The 12444-nt window shown below is 43.2% G+C and overlaps 1 protein-coding gene across 1 annotated transcript; it reads left to right on the top strand.

The window, feature by feature from the left end:
- Positions 1-3306: 3306 nt before the first annotated feature.
- LOC123102196 (uncharacterized) lies at positions 3307-6330 on the top strand. The gene is made up of 2 exons (XM_044523501.1): positions 3307-3691; positions 6058-6330. Exons 1-2 carry the CDS (start codon positions 3378-3380, stop codon positions 6065-6067), a joined length of 324 nt encoding a protein of 107 aa, XP_044379436.1. The 5' UTR covers positions 3307-3377; the 3' UTR covers positions 6068-6330.
- The last annotated feature ends 6114 nt before the right edge of the window (positions 6331-12444 follow it).

Below are 12444 nucleotides of genomic sequence, written 5' to 3'. Positions count from 1 at the left end.
CCCGGCGGGCCTCGGGGGGAGGGAGGTGCCCGGCGACAGGTGGCACGCCCGGATTGGGAGCGGGGCGGCGGCGGCGGTTTGTCTGGCCGGGTCCGGACATGTCCGGCGCGGCGCGAGGGAAAAATTAGGGTTGGAGGAAGGGGAAGACCCGAGAATTTCGGAGGAGAACACATATTTATAGGTAGAGGGAGCTAGGAGAGTCCAAATGAGGTGCGGTTTTCAGCCACGCGATCGTGATCGAACGACCGAGATGATGGAGCAGATTTAGGTGGGTTTTGGGCCACTTTGGATGGGTGTTGGGCTGCAACACACACGAGGCCTTCTCGGCCCCTCGGTTAACCGTTGGAGCATCAAACGAAGTCCAAATGGTACGAAACTTGACAGACGGTCTACCGGTAGTAAACCAAGGACGCTTGGCAAGTCTCGGTCCAATCCAGAAATGTTTAATCCCCACACACGAAAGAAAGGTAGAAATGAGCACCGGAGGAGAACGGAGCGCCGGATTGCAAAACGGACAACGGGGAAAATGCTCGGATGTATAAGATGAACAAGTATGCAGATGAAATGCACATGATGACATGATATGCAATGCATGACATGCAAGCAATGACAAGGCAACAACAGCGAATAACTGGAGGACACGTGGCACATCAGTCTCGGGGCGTTACACCCCTGGCTTGTAATATATAGCTTGTATTATTTTAATTTGTGTCTACAGTTGTGTTGTGATATCTTCCCGTGAGTCCCTGATGTTGATCGTACACATTTGCGTGTATGATTAGTGTATGATTGAATCAGGGGCGTCACAAAATATGTGGAGGGGGGCACCGCACACGTCTAAGAATCAACTTGTGTGTCTATGGGGTGCCTCCTCCCCCGTATATAAAGGAGGGGGGAGGGGGCCGGTCGGCCTCATGGTGCGCCCCCAAGGGGGATTCCTACTCCTACTAGGAGTAGGTTTCCCCCCTTTCCTAGTCCAACTAGAAGGGGGGAGGAAGGGGAAGAAGGGAAGAAGGAAAGGGGGGCAGCCCCCCTCCCCAATTCGGATTGGGCTTGGGGGGGGGCCCTCATCTTGGCCGCCTCCTCTCTCTTCCACTAAAGCCTATGTAGGCACATTAAGCCCTCGGGGGGGTTCCGGTAACCCCCGGTACTCCGGTATATGCCCGAACTCATCCGAAACTATTTCGGTGTCCAAACATAACCTTCCAATATATCAATCTTCATGTCTCGACCATTTCGAGACTCCTCGTCATGTCCGTGATCACATCCGGGACTCCGAACTACCTTCGGTACATCAAAACACATAAACTCATAATATCGATCGTCATCGAACGTTAAGCGTGCGGACCCTACGGGTTTGAGAACTATGTAGACATGACCGAGACTCATCGCCGGTCAATAACCAATAGCGGAACTTGGATGCTCATATTGGTTCCTACATATTCTACGAAGATCTTTATCGGTAAAACCGCATAACAACATACGTTGTTCCCTTTGTCATCGGTATGTTACTTGCCCGAGATTCGATCGTCGGTATCATCATACCTAGTCCAATCTCGTCACCGGCAAGTCTCTTTACTCGTTCCGTAATGCAACATTCCGCAACTAACTCATTAGTCACATTGCTTGCAAGGCCTATAGTGATGTGCATTACCGAGAGGGCCCAGAGATACCTCTCCGACAATCGGAGTGACGAGTCCTAACCTCGATCTATGCCAACTCAACAAACACCATTGGAGATACCTGTAGAGCATCTTTATAATCACCCAGTTACGTTGTGAAGTTTGATAGCACACTAAGTGTTCCTCCGGTATTCGGGAGTTGCATAATCTCATAGTCATAGGAACATGTATAAGTCATGAAGAAAGCAATAGCAATAAACTAAACGATCATAACGCTAAACTAACGGATGGGTCAAGTCAATCACATCATTCTCTAATGATGTGATCCCGTCATCAAATAACAACTCATGTCTATGGCTAGGAAATTTAACCATCTTTGATTAACGAGCTAGTCAAGTAGAGGCATACTAGTGACACTCTGTTTGTCTATGTATTCACACATGTACTAAGTTTCCGGTTAATACAATTCTAGCATAAATAATAAACATTTATCATGATATAAAAAAAATATAAATAACAACTTTATTATTGCCTCTAGGGCATATTTCCTTCAAATTTAACAATTAATAATATGGCATTCTAAATACTACCTCCATCCTGGTTTATAAGTCCCCTTTGTATTTTGTGTCAGATTTTGACTAGAGATTTAACAAACAAAGTATTAATGCATGCCACTAAAAATTATATCGTTGGATTAGTATTTGAACATGGTTTCCAATTATATTATTTTTCATGACATGCATTACTATTTTGTTAGTTAAATTTAAGTTCTAACTTTGGCACAGAATATAAAAGGGACTAATAAACCAGGACAGATGTAGTAATTAATAACATGTCATTTTTTATTAATAACATGGCATTTACTAATTATTAACAAGACATTTTTTAAATAGCAGGATGACAGTTTTATTGTTAAGAGTATGGCATCTTAATAATTAATAACAGGTCATTTTTATCAATAATGGGATGGCAGTTTTAAACATGGAATTTTAATAATTAATAACATTTTATTCTTATTAATAATATGCCATTTTAATAATTAATAACATGTCATTTTTATTTACAAGAGGATGTCCGTTTTTATTATTAAGAGCATGTTATTTTTAATAATTAATAACATAACATTTTTATTAATAAAAGGATAGCATTTTTTATTAATAGCATGACATTTTTATTAATAATAGGATGGCAATTTTATTTAAAACCATGACATTTGTATTGGTTATGCCATGGTAGTTTATCATAGGTAGCATGGCCGAATTTATTTTCTACGCACCATTCATATTTTTGCCATGCTATGTTAATTTGTTTTTCACATACTATGGCCATTTATTTTATTAACATAACAAGGTGGATTCCTTTTTTTTTGTTTCACACTTATTGTTGTGTCATTTTTCCCAAAAGTTGTCATGTTTTCTCGAGAGAACAACTTTCCCCAATTTTTCATGATCCCAAATGGCCTTCTTTTTTTTATATGTCATGCCATTTTCCTGGTGTGTTTTTATACCATTAAAGTGAGCTCCAAAATAACGGGGCTTAAGGCCTTTTTATACATGAAAATGGGCTTTTTTTTTGTCCAATTTGAAACCCTTCTCTCTTTTTGTGTTTGTAGACATGTAAAGGGACCCCTCAAAAAAAATGTAGACATGTAAAGGGGGAGGGGTTTGCTGGCCGAGATCCGAGAGCGAGACGTCCCGAATCTCGACGCAACGGCACCCCCGGCAGGCACTCATTCAGGAGCGAGCGAGCGAAGCGATGCAGGCACTAGCACGAGAGGCGCGGGGGATCTGGCCGGCGGCGGCCGCGGCCGCGGGGAGGGGGAGCCGCGGGCAGGTGCAGCCGTCCCGGGGGATCGTGGTGCAGGTGAGGGACGGCAACCTGGAGCGCGCGCTCCAGGTGATGGAGCGGAAGATGCGGTCCAGCGGCATCGAGCGGCTCATCAAGCGCCGGACGGAGCACCACGTCAAGAACTCCGAGAAGCGCGTGCTCGCGCGCAAGGCTCTCATGGCGCGCGTCCGCTCCCAGGAGCTCGGCAAGAATCTCCGCGATATCCTCATCAAGAAGATCAGGTCAGTGCCACCGCCAGGCTACCACTGCTCTCCAAGTGCTCGACGAAATGTTGGTTGCGGCTTTAGCTGTAGGGCCGTGTGAAATTAGGCGCGTTTTGCCAACAAGGATGTGGGTTAGGTTTTGCGTAGCAGATGTTTGATGAAATGCTCGAGTTGAGATTAGTTACAGGATCATGACAGCATCGGTAGGGGTGGCAAATATGTGCTTACTAGTACTTTAGTACTGTGGGCCGTTGAACATGAAGCAGATTTTACTAATTGGTAGGGTGAATTAGGTTGGCCTCGGATTAGAGATCCACAGACAGTCGCACTGGCAATCCTATCACTGATGTTCTTTAAATGTGATGCGTATTAGGAAGGAATAGATAAAATTGCAAGCCTATGGTCCACAAACTTATAATAATCTAGTAAAGGGAATGACAGTTTGGTCACTTTAACGATCTACAAAAGATCGTTTAAACCCTTGAATGTTGGCTTAATTTATCAGTTCACCATTACTTGATCTGAAAATAGCTCCATACATGTTGTGTTAGTTGGCAAAGTTATTCCACGGGAAGTCCACTTTCTGTCCGTTTGCATCAGTGTCGAGCATATGGCATAACCCTATGATATTTAACTGAAATAGTTAGATTAACTCTATACAAGTCATCTGGTCATGAGGTGTAATGCAAATGTAGAATGTGATCCGCGCTCCGTTCTAAATTATTTGAAGTTCTATTTTGCCCTGAGTCAAACTTCTTTAAGTTTGACAAGTTTGACTAGGTCTACTCATAAATATATCAACATCTACAACACCAAATTAGTTTTGTTAGATTCATCATAAAATATATTTTTGTACTATATATGTTGTATATATTATCACATTTTCCTATAGACATGGTCAAATGTAGAGAAGACTGACTTAGGGCAAAAATCAAGTGTCAAGTATGCACTTCTGAACTGGTGTGAATTGTCCCATTTCCTGATGACATGGGCATACTGAATCTCATAGTGACAACATGTACTTACGAGTTGTATGAGACATGTATAAGCCAAATTCTGCTGGGCTGCCATTTCTCATTTACTATCATTTAAAAAAAATACATGCTAAACAAAGTAAAGCTAATATCCTGGTAAAAATGAAAAATACAATCTAATTGTGTCCTATATTGTCACTGAGGAGGTTAATTTAAGTTGATGAGGAGTGTTAGAAAGTACTTATTAGAACCAATTCCTGCAATTAATTTCACTAATTGAAAAGACCAGCTGAACTAGTGAGTGCCAACTTTCTGCTTAGCTGCAGCCTGATCACTACCTTTGTTTGATGCGACAACATTGCTTCGTGATCAAGCAGTTGGGTCATGGATGGTACAATTTGAATTGCTACTCCCAGGATTGCCTTGAGGTAGTAAATCATTTAGTGGATATAGCTAGTGTAGCATATATTTAGATGAACCAAATCAGTGGAGAATTGCAAATGGAAACAGTAAATATTCAAATCTAGGTCATACTGATAGTAATACAGCGAATAGGTATGATACAATAACATTATCTGTTCGCTTACGATTGGGTCATTGCATAGTTTATGGAGTACCCGCATCTGTATTCACATTATTGTGGTTATTGAATATTTATATCTGATGCATCATCATGGAAAATTTTATGACACATGTTACTGCACTGATACATGTTTGAGATAATCAAATAATGCAGGCAAATAATTCATTTACAGACTCATTGATGACAATATGACCACACAAGTGCAATCATTGTACTCCAATGTTGTATATATATGCAGTTAGGTTCATACTAGTCCATATTGGGGCACCGTGCTGTAGCTCCCTATCTAAGTAACTTAGTATTGCTTCCAGATACATGCTACTGCATTGGATTGGGCATGATGAGTAATGGGCAAACTGCTAGCATTTACTGATATGGAAAGTTGATTATGCTGAGCAGACTGTAAATCTTACAAGGCATACCATTTATGTGATTATCACACCACATCAGAGTGAGAAGTCATTTTATTTAATCGATTTATCTGTCTGTATAGAAGGAAACAAAAAAGAAAGAAATAGAATTCCATTTTAGTAGGAGGTACTTAAGGTGTACTGTTTTTGTGATATTGTTTGCACGTCACGCAACAAGTGCTTGAAGGTGAAAACGTTCGCATGGTGGAAGTCAATTATGTAGGTTTGTAATGTAGTTTAATATGTTCTCTAAAGTACATAGTCATGGGGCCTAATTCAATACTAGTATATATTTACATTTTGTCAAAAAAAAACATTGTGGCATTATGCTCCGTGAAAACCTTCAGGCGTTGTTAACTATTGTTGTATGAATCACATTTTTCTATGTGTTTATTGAAGAGCGTTCGCTTTGTGCAGGGGTCAGTAAGGGCATCTCTCAACGGGCAGCATTTCAGCAACATTCGACGGTACTACAGCAGGGTTACAATGCTATTTCTTAATGGGTGGATCATGTTTAACATGTAATCAATCTTCATGGTGGAATTTAGCAATTGAACCGATTATTTGTTTTTTCCAACAATGGATCTGTTTAGAGCTGCTTTGATAAATACCCACATGTGTGCTAGGAATCTTTTCATTTCTTGGATCACACACAAATCTGCGATAAATTATTGAGGAATTTTTATGGTACTCCTTAGTAATGTGTCTGGTGTCTCTGTGCTATGAGGGCATGTGCTCTGTGCATAATAATTCAGACCGTGTATATGGCCTGATGGAACACATACACGTACGTAGCAGATTACACACTTCCTTTTCATCTATAACTCTCACAAATCACCGCCTTGGTTGCGAGTTTGCAACAGATGATGGCGCATTAAGCTCCTCGCCATAGGAGGTATATGCGGCAAAGCTGGCTAAAATGGACAAAAGTAGTGAACAATAGTACACTAATCATTTTGTTCTATGATTTGAATCATTTTTTTTCAAATGGCATAAAAGGCTTATTGCACCTGATCATCAATTTTGATTGCATTTGACATGTTTAGGGTATAAAAACGTTGAACCTGTCACAGATGGCTAGTTGTAAAGTAAGAATACAAGATCTCAAGTGGCAAATGAGCAATTCTGGAGTTTATACATAAGTTGGTCTTTGTTGCATACAGCAAGCATGTTAAAGTAAACATGCATATGATCGAAATATATACCATCTCTTGTAAGCACTGTTCAAAAAATCTTCTGATTTAGCGATTTATCATTAGATTTATCGTTACTCCTAGGGTGACCAATAAGATTATGCCTTATCTTGACTGTTTATCGTTTGGTCAGATTTATTGCTCTCACAAGCCATTTATCGAGAATCTACTGATAAATCGAGCCTATTTCTAGCACTATTTTTTGCAAAAAACTATGTTTATTTGTGTTTTGGGGACCTTATTAAGCAATATGTACAATTGTCCTATTTTGTTTGTCATTATATCAGGATTCAGAGGCTACAAATGAAGGTAATACTTCTGTCCAATATATGTTGGGAACCTGGGATTTGCAAAAAATGACCGATTAGTAGTCGGTCGATAAAATCAATTAATCGACAGATTTTCGATTAATCTCTAATTCTAGGATGACCGAGACGCTAACAATAAGCGATATTCTCAACATTGCTTGTAAGCATAGAAAATATTTAGCACACCATTTGTTTAGCACATCATTTGCTTTATAGGGGCACCTTTTTTTTTCCTGGAGAGCACGTCAATAGTGTGCACATTTGTGCCCCTAACTCGAACCACCACTCAGATTTATTTACCCCTAATTTAGAAACATACTCAAGTTTACCCCTCTGCTGTTAGGCGACCTTATAGAAATATCCTTCCGTGCTGTTACGGTTCGGTCAAAGGCCTTTGACCGTCTACCGGGTGTTTCCTGGACATTTTGGCCCCTCCATACGGCTGGGCCCTATGAGTAAAAATAAAACTCTCTCACCTCTCTTTTGTATCACTTACATGTGGGCCCAAAACAAGAAAATGAAAAAACTGTCCCACCTCTCTCTAACTTACACGTGGGGCCTAACAAAAAATAAACAGAAGGAAAAATATCTCTCTCTCATCTCCGGCGAACGATATGCAGCGGCCGGGTCCTCACGCCGCCGCTGGCGCTAGCTCACCATGCTCCTCCGCCAGCTCGTCGTGCTCCGCCGCCAGCTCACTGCACCGGCAGGGAACGACAAAGCAACCATCGTTAATGTTGACTCTCGCATGCACGGCCAACGACAGCTCATATCCCCAAGAGATCTCTATCCCCAATAACATGTCTAAAAGCCCCACCGCTCTCCGTTTCGTCTTCCCATGCGATTAATTGGATTGGAGCACCCCATAGTGACGGATCCTTCCTCGTCTTCCCCAGCTTCGGTGTCACGCCGCTGTTGCCCGATCTCCTCCACACACATGAGCACTGTCGGCTTGCCTCCGATTCTTGAGCTTCGAAATCACCTCCTGAACATCCTCGACCAGCTCCTGATTATCCTCGCCTCCCCTAGCACATCTACCGGCGAGCGCCGCCCGTCACCGTTGCTCGAGCTCACTCCTGCCCGTCCTACCGGGCACCCGACGTTTTCTGGCACCTCAGGCCACTGAAGCTTCTCTCCCGCATCCTTGCAAGCCCGCTCTTGCAGCAAATCGACTGCTTCGGCATCCTCCCGTGCATCGCCATCGTGTCGTCGTGCGCGGGCGTGGGCGCCAGCGTTTTTTTAATTAGTCTAATCCCAAATCTATATCTATATCTATATACCTACTAATAAAGCAAGGTGGTATTTTTGGTTTCGTCCCGCCTACGTGATTTTGTTATTTGGACTTTTTTTAATCTAATGAGGTGGTACTATTCACGTGAATTTCTGGCCGTGTTTTCATGCGATGGGAGAACATAGTCGGAAGGTGCAACGGCCCAACTGGCTGGGCATCGACCTTCCTTTGATGGGCCTGCTCCTGCCACTTTCATGAAAAAAGGTAAAAAATATATGTTTTAACTGGGTATCGAACCCCTAACCTCTGGGTTGGGCCACGAAGGCTATAGCCAGCCGGCCTATAATCGGATTGCAATAAAGAACTGATTCAATCAATATTAGTCCTACCTCGCTCCTTTAGATCAAATTTCACCAACTTATATACACACGTGAGTTGTAGTAGATTCAACTTATATCAGCAAGTCATCTTCAAAACCAAGAAAGAGAGGAAACAGCATACCAAAAGGAGAGAAAACTCCATAATGAAGGGGATATGGACGATGCAACCATGTTGTATTGGCTCTAATTAGAAGGATTTATGGGCTTGGCATGGTGTGATTGGCTCTAATTAAATTAAATGAGAAAAAGATACATGCATGGCTCTAATTATAGGAAATGATGACATGATAAAAGCGTACATGCATGACCCGTATGCCGCGTTGATGGGCATTTTGGTGAATGGTGAAACTAGCCTTTTTCTCAAATCAATGCATCAATTTTCTTCCCCGTTGCAACGCACGGGCTTTTGTGCTAGTTACCCTAAACCCTCATTAGTTCTTAATTAACACTTGTTTTATAGAAGCTGATGTTGGAAATATGCCCTAGAGGCAATAATAAAATGATTATTATTATATTTTTTTGTTCATGATAATTGTCTATTATTCATGCTATAATTGTTTTATCCGGAAATCATAATACATGTGTGAATACATAGACCATAACATGTCCCTAGTGAGCCTCTAGTTAACTAGCTCGTTGATCAACAGATAGTCATGGTTTCCTGACTATGGACATTGGATGTCATTGATAACGGGATTACATCATTAGGAGAATGATGTGATGGACAAGACCCAATCCTAAGCATAGCACAAGATCGTGTAGTTCGTTTGCTAGAGCTTTTCCAATGTCAAGTATCATTTCCTTAGACCATGAGATCGTGTAACTCCCGGATGCTGTAGGAGTGCTTTGGATGTACCAAACGTCACAACGTAACTGGGTGACTATAAAGGTATACTACAGGTATCCCCGAAAATATCTGTTGAGTTGACACGGATCGAAACTGGGATTTGTCACTCCGTATGACGAAGAGGTATCTCTGGGCCCACTCGGTAATGCATCATCACAATGAGCTCAATGTGACCAAGTGTTTGGTCACGGGATCATGAATTACGGTACGAGTAAAGTGACTTGCCGGTAACGAGATTGAACGAGGTATTGGAATACCGACGATCGAATCTCGGGCAAGTAACGTACCGATTGACAAAGGGAATTGAATATAGGACTGATTGAATCCTCGACATCGTGGTTCATCCGATGAGATCATCGTGAAACATGTGGGAGACAACATGGGTATTCAGATCCCGCTGTTGGTTATTGACCGGAGAGTCGTCTCGGTCATGTCTGCGTATCTCCCGAACCCGTAGGGTCTACACACTTAAGGTTCGGTGACGCTAGGGTTGTAGAGATATTAGTATGCGGTAACCCGAAAGTTGTTCGGAGTCCCGGATGAGATCCCAGACGTCAGAGGAGTTCCGGAATGGTCCGGAGGTGAAGATTTATATATAGGAAGTCCAGTTTCGGCCATCGGGAAAGTTTCGGGGGTAATCGGTATTGTACCGGGACCATCGGAAGGGTCCCCGGGGTCCACCGGGTGGGGCCACCTATCCCGGAGGGTCCCATGGGCTGAAGTGGGAGGGGTACCAGCCCCTGATGGGCTGGTGCGCCCCCCATGGGCCTCCCCCTGCGCCTAGGGTTGGAAACCCTAGGGATGGGGGGCGCCCCACCTGACTTGAGGGGCAAGTTCCCCCCTTAGCCGCCGCCCCCTTGGAGATTGGATCTCCTAGGGCCGGCGCCCCCCTTAGGGGCCCTATATATAGTGGGGGGAGGGAGGGCAGCCGCACCCAAGTCCCTGGCGCCTCCCTCTCCCTCTCATTGGAGCTTGGCGAAGCCCTGTCGAGATCACCGCTGCTTCCACCACCACGCCGTCGTGCTGCTGGATCTCCATCAACCTCTCCTTCCCCTTGCTGGATCAAGAAGGAGGAGACGTCTTCGCAACCGTACGTGTGTTGAACGCGGAGGTGTCGTCCGTTCGGCGCTCGGTCATCGGTGATTTGGGTCACGACGAGTACGACTCCATCAACCCCGTTCTCTTGAACGCTTCCGCTCACGATCTACAAGGGTATGTAGATGCACTCCCCTCTCCCTCGTTGCTAGATGACTCCATAGATTGATCTTGGTGATGCGTAGAAAATTTTAAAATTCTGCTACGTTCCCCAACAGTGGCATCATGAGCTAGGTCTATGCGTAGTTTCTATGCACGAGTAGAACACAAGTTGTTGTGGGCGTTGATTTTGTCAATTTACTTGCCGTTACTAGTCTTATCTTGATTCGGCGGCATCATGGGATGAAGCGGCCCGGACTGACCTTACACGTACGCTTACGTGAGATTGGTTCCACTGACTGACATGCACTAGTTGCATAAGGTGGCTAGCGGGTGTCTGTCTCTCCCACTTTAGTCGGATCGGATTCGATGAAAAGGGTCCTTATGAAGGGTAAATAGAAATTGACATATCACATTGTGGTTTTGGCGTAGGTAAGAAACGTTCTTGCTAGAAACCTATAGTAGCCACGTAAAAAACTTGCAACAACAATTAGAGGACGTCTAACTTGTTTTTGTAGCATGTGCCATGTGATGTGATATGGCCAAAAAGATGTGATGAATGATATATGTGATGTATGAGATTGATCATGTTCTTGTAATAGGAATCACGACTTGCATGTCGATGAGTATGACAACCGGCAGGAGCCATAGGAGTTGTCTTAATTTATTTATGACCTGCGTGTCAACATAAACGTCATGTAATTACTTTACTTTATCGCTAACCGTTAGCCATAGTAGTAGAAGTAATAGTTGACGAGACAACTTCATGAAGACACGATGATGGAGATCATGATGATGGAGATCATGGTGTCATACCGGTGACGACGAAGATCATGGTGCCCGAAGATGGAGATCAAAAGGAGCAAAATGATATTGGCCATATCATGTCACTATTTGATTGCATGTGATGTTTACCATGTTTTACATCTTATTTGCTTAAAACGACGGTAGTTTAAATAAGATGATCCCTCACAATAATTTTAAGAAAGTGTTCCCCCTAACTGTGCACCGTTGCGAAGGTTCGTTGTTTTGAAGCACCACGTGATGATCGGGTGTGATAGATTCTAACATTCGAATACAATGGGTGTAAGCCAGATTTACACACGCAATACACTTAGGTTGACTTGACGAGCCTAGCATGTACAGACATGGCCTCGGAACACGGAAGACCGAAAGGTCGAACATGAGTCATATAGAAGATACGATCAACATGAAGATGTTCACCGATGATGACTAGTCCGTCTCACGTGATGATCGGACACAGCCTAGTTGACTCGGATCATGTATCACTTAGATGACTAGAGGGATGTCTGTCTGAGTGGGAGTTCATTAAATAATTTGATTAGATGAACTTAATTATCATGAACTTAGTCTAAATACCTTTGCAAAATGTCTTGTAGATCAAATGGCCAACGCTCATGTCAACCTCAACTTCAACGCATTCCTAGAGAAAACCAAGCTGAAAGATGATGGCAGCAACTATACGGACTGGGTCCGGAACCTGAGGATCATCCTCATAGCTGCCAGGAAAGCATATGTCCTAGAAGCACCGCTAGGTGAAGCACCCATCCTAGAGAACCAAGACGTTATGAACGCTTGGCAGTCACGTGCTGACGATTACTCCCTCGTTCAGCGCGGCATGCTTTACAGC

This window comes from Triticum aestivum, chromosome 5A, assembly GCF_018294505.1.
Source record: "Triticum aestivum cultivar Chinese Spring chromosome 5A, IWGSC CS RefSeq v2.1, whole genome shotgun sequence".
NCBI classification, from domain to species: Eukaryota; Viridiplantae; Streptophyta; class Magnoliopsida; order Poales; family Poaceae; genus Triticum; species Triticum aestivum.
This window is presented reverse-complemented; position numbering and strand designations above follow the sequence as displayed.

What these genes read in the sequence shown, in the direction of transcription:
- LOC123102196 (XM_044523501.1), top strand. Translation starts at nt 3,378, where the DNA reads ATGCAGGCACTAGCACGAGAGGCGCGGGGGATCTGGCCGGCGGCGGCC.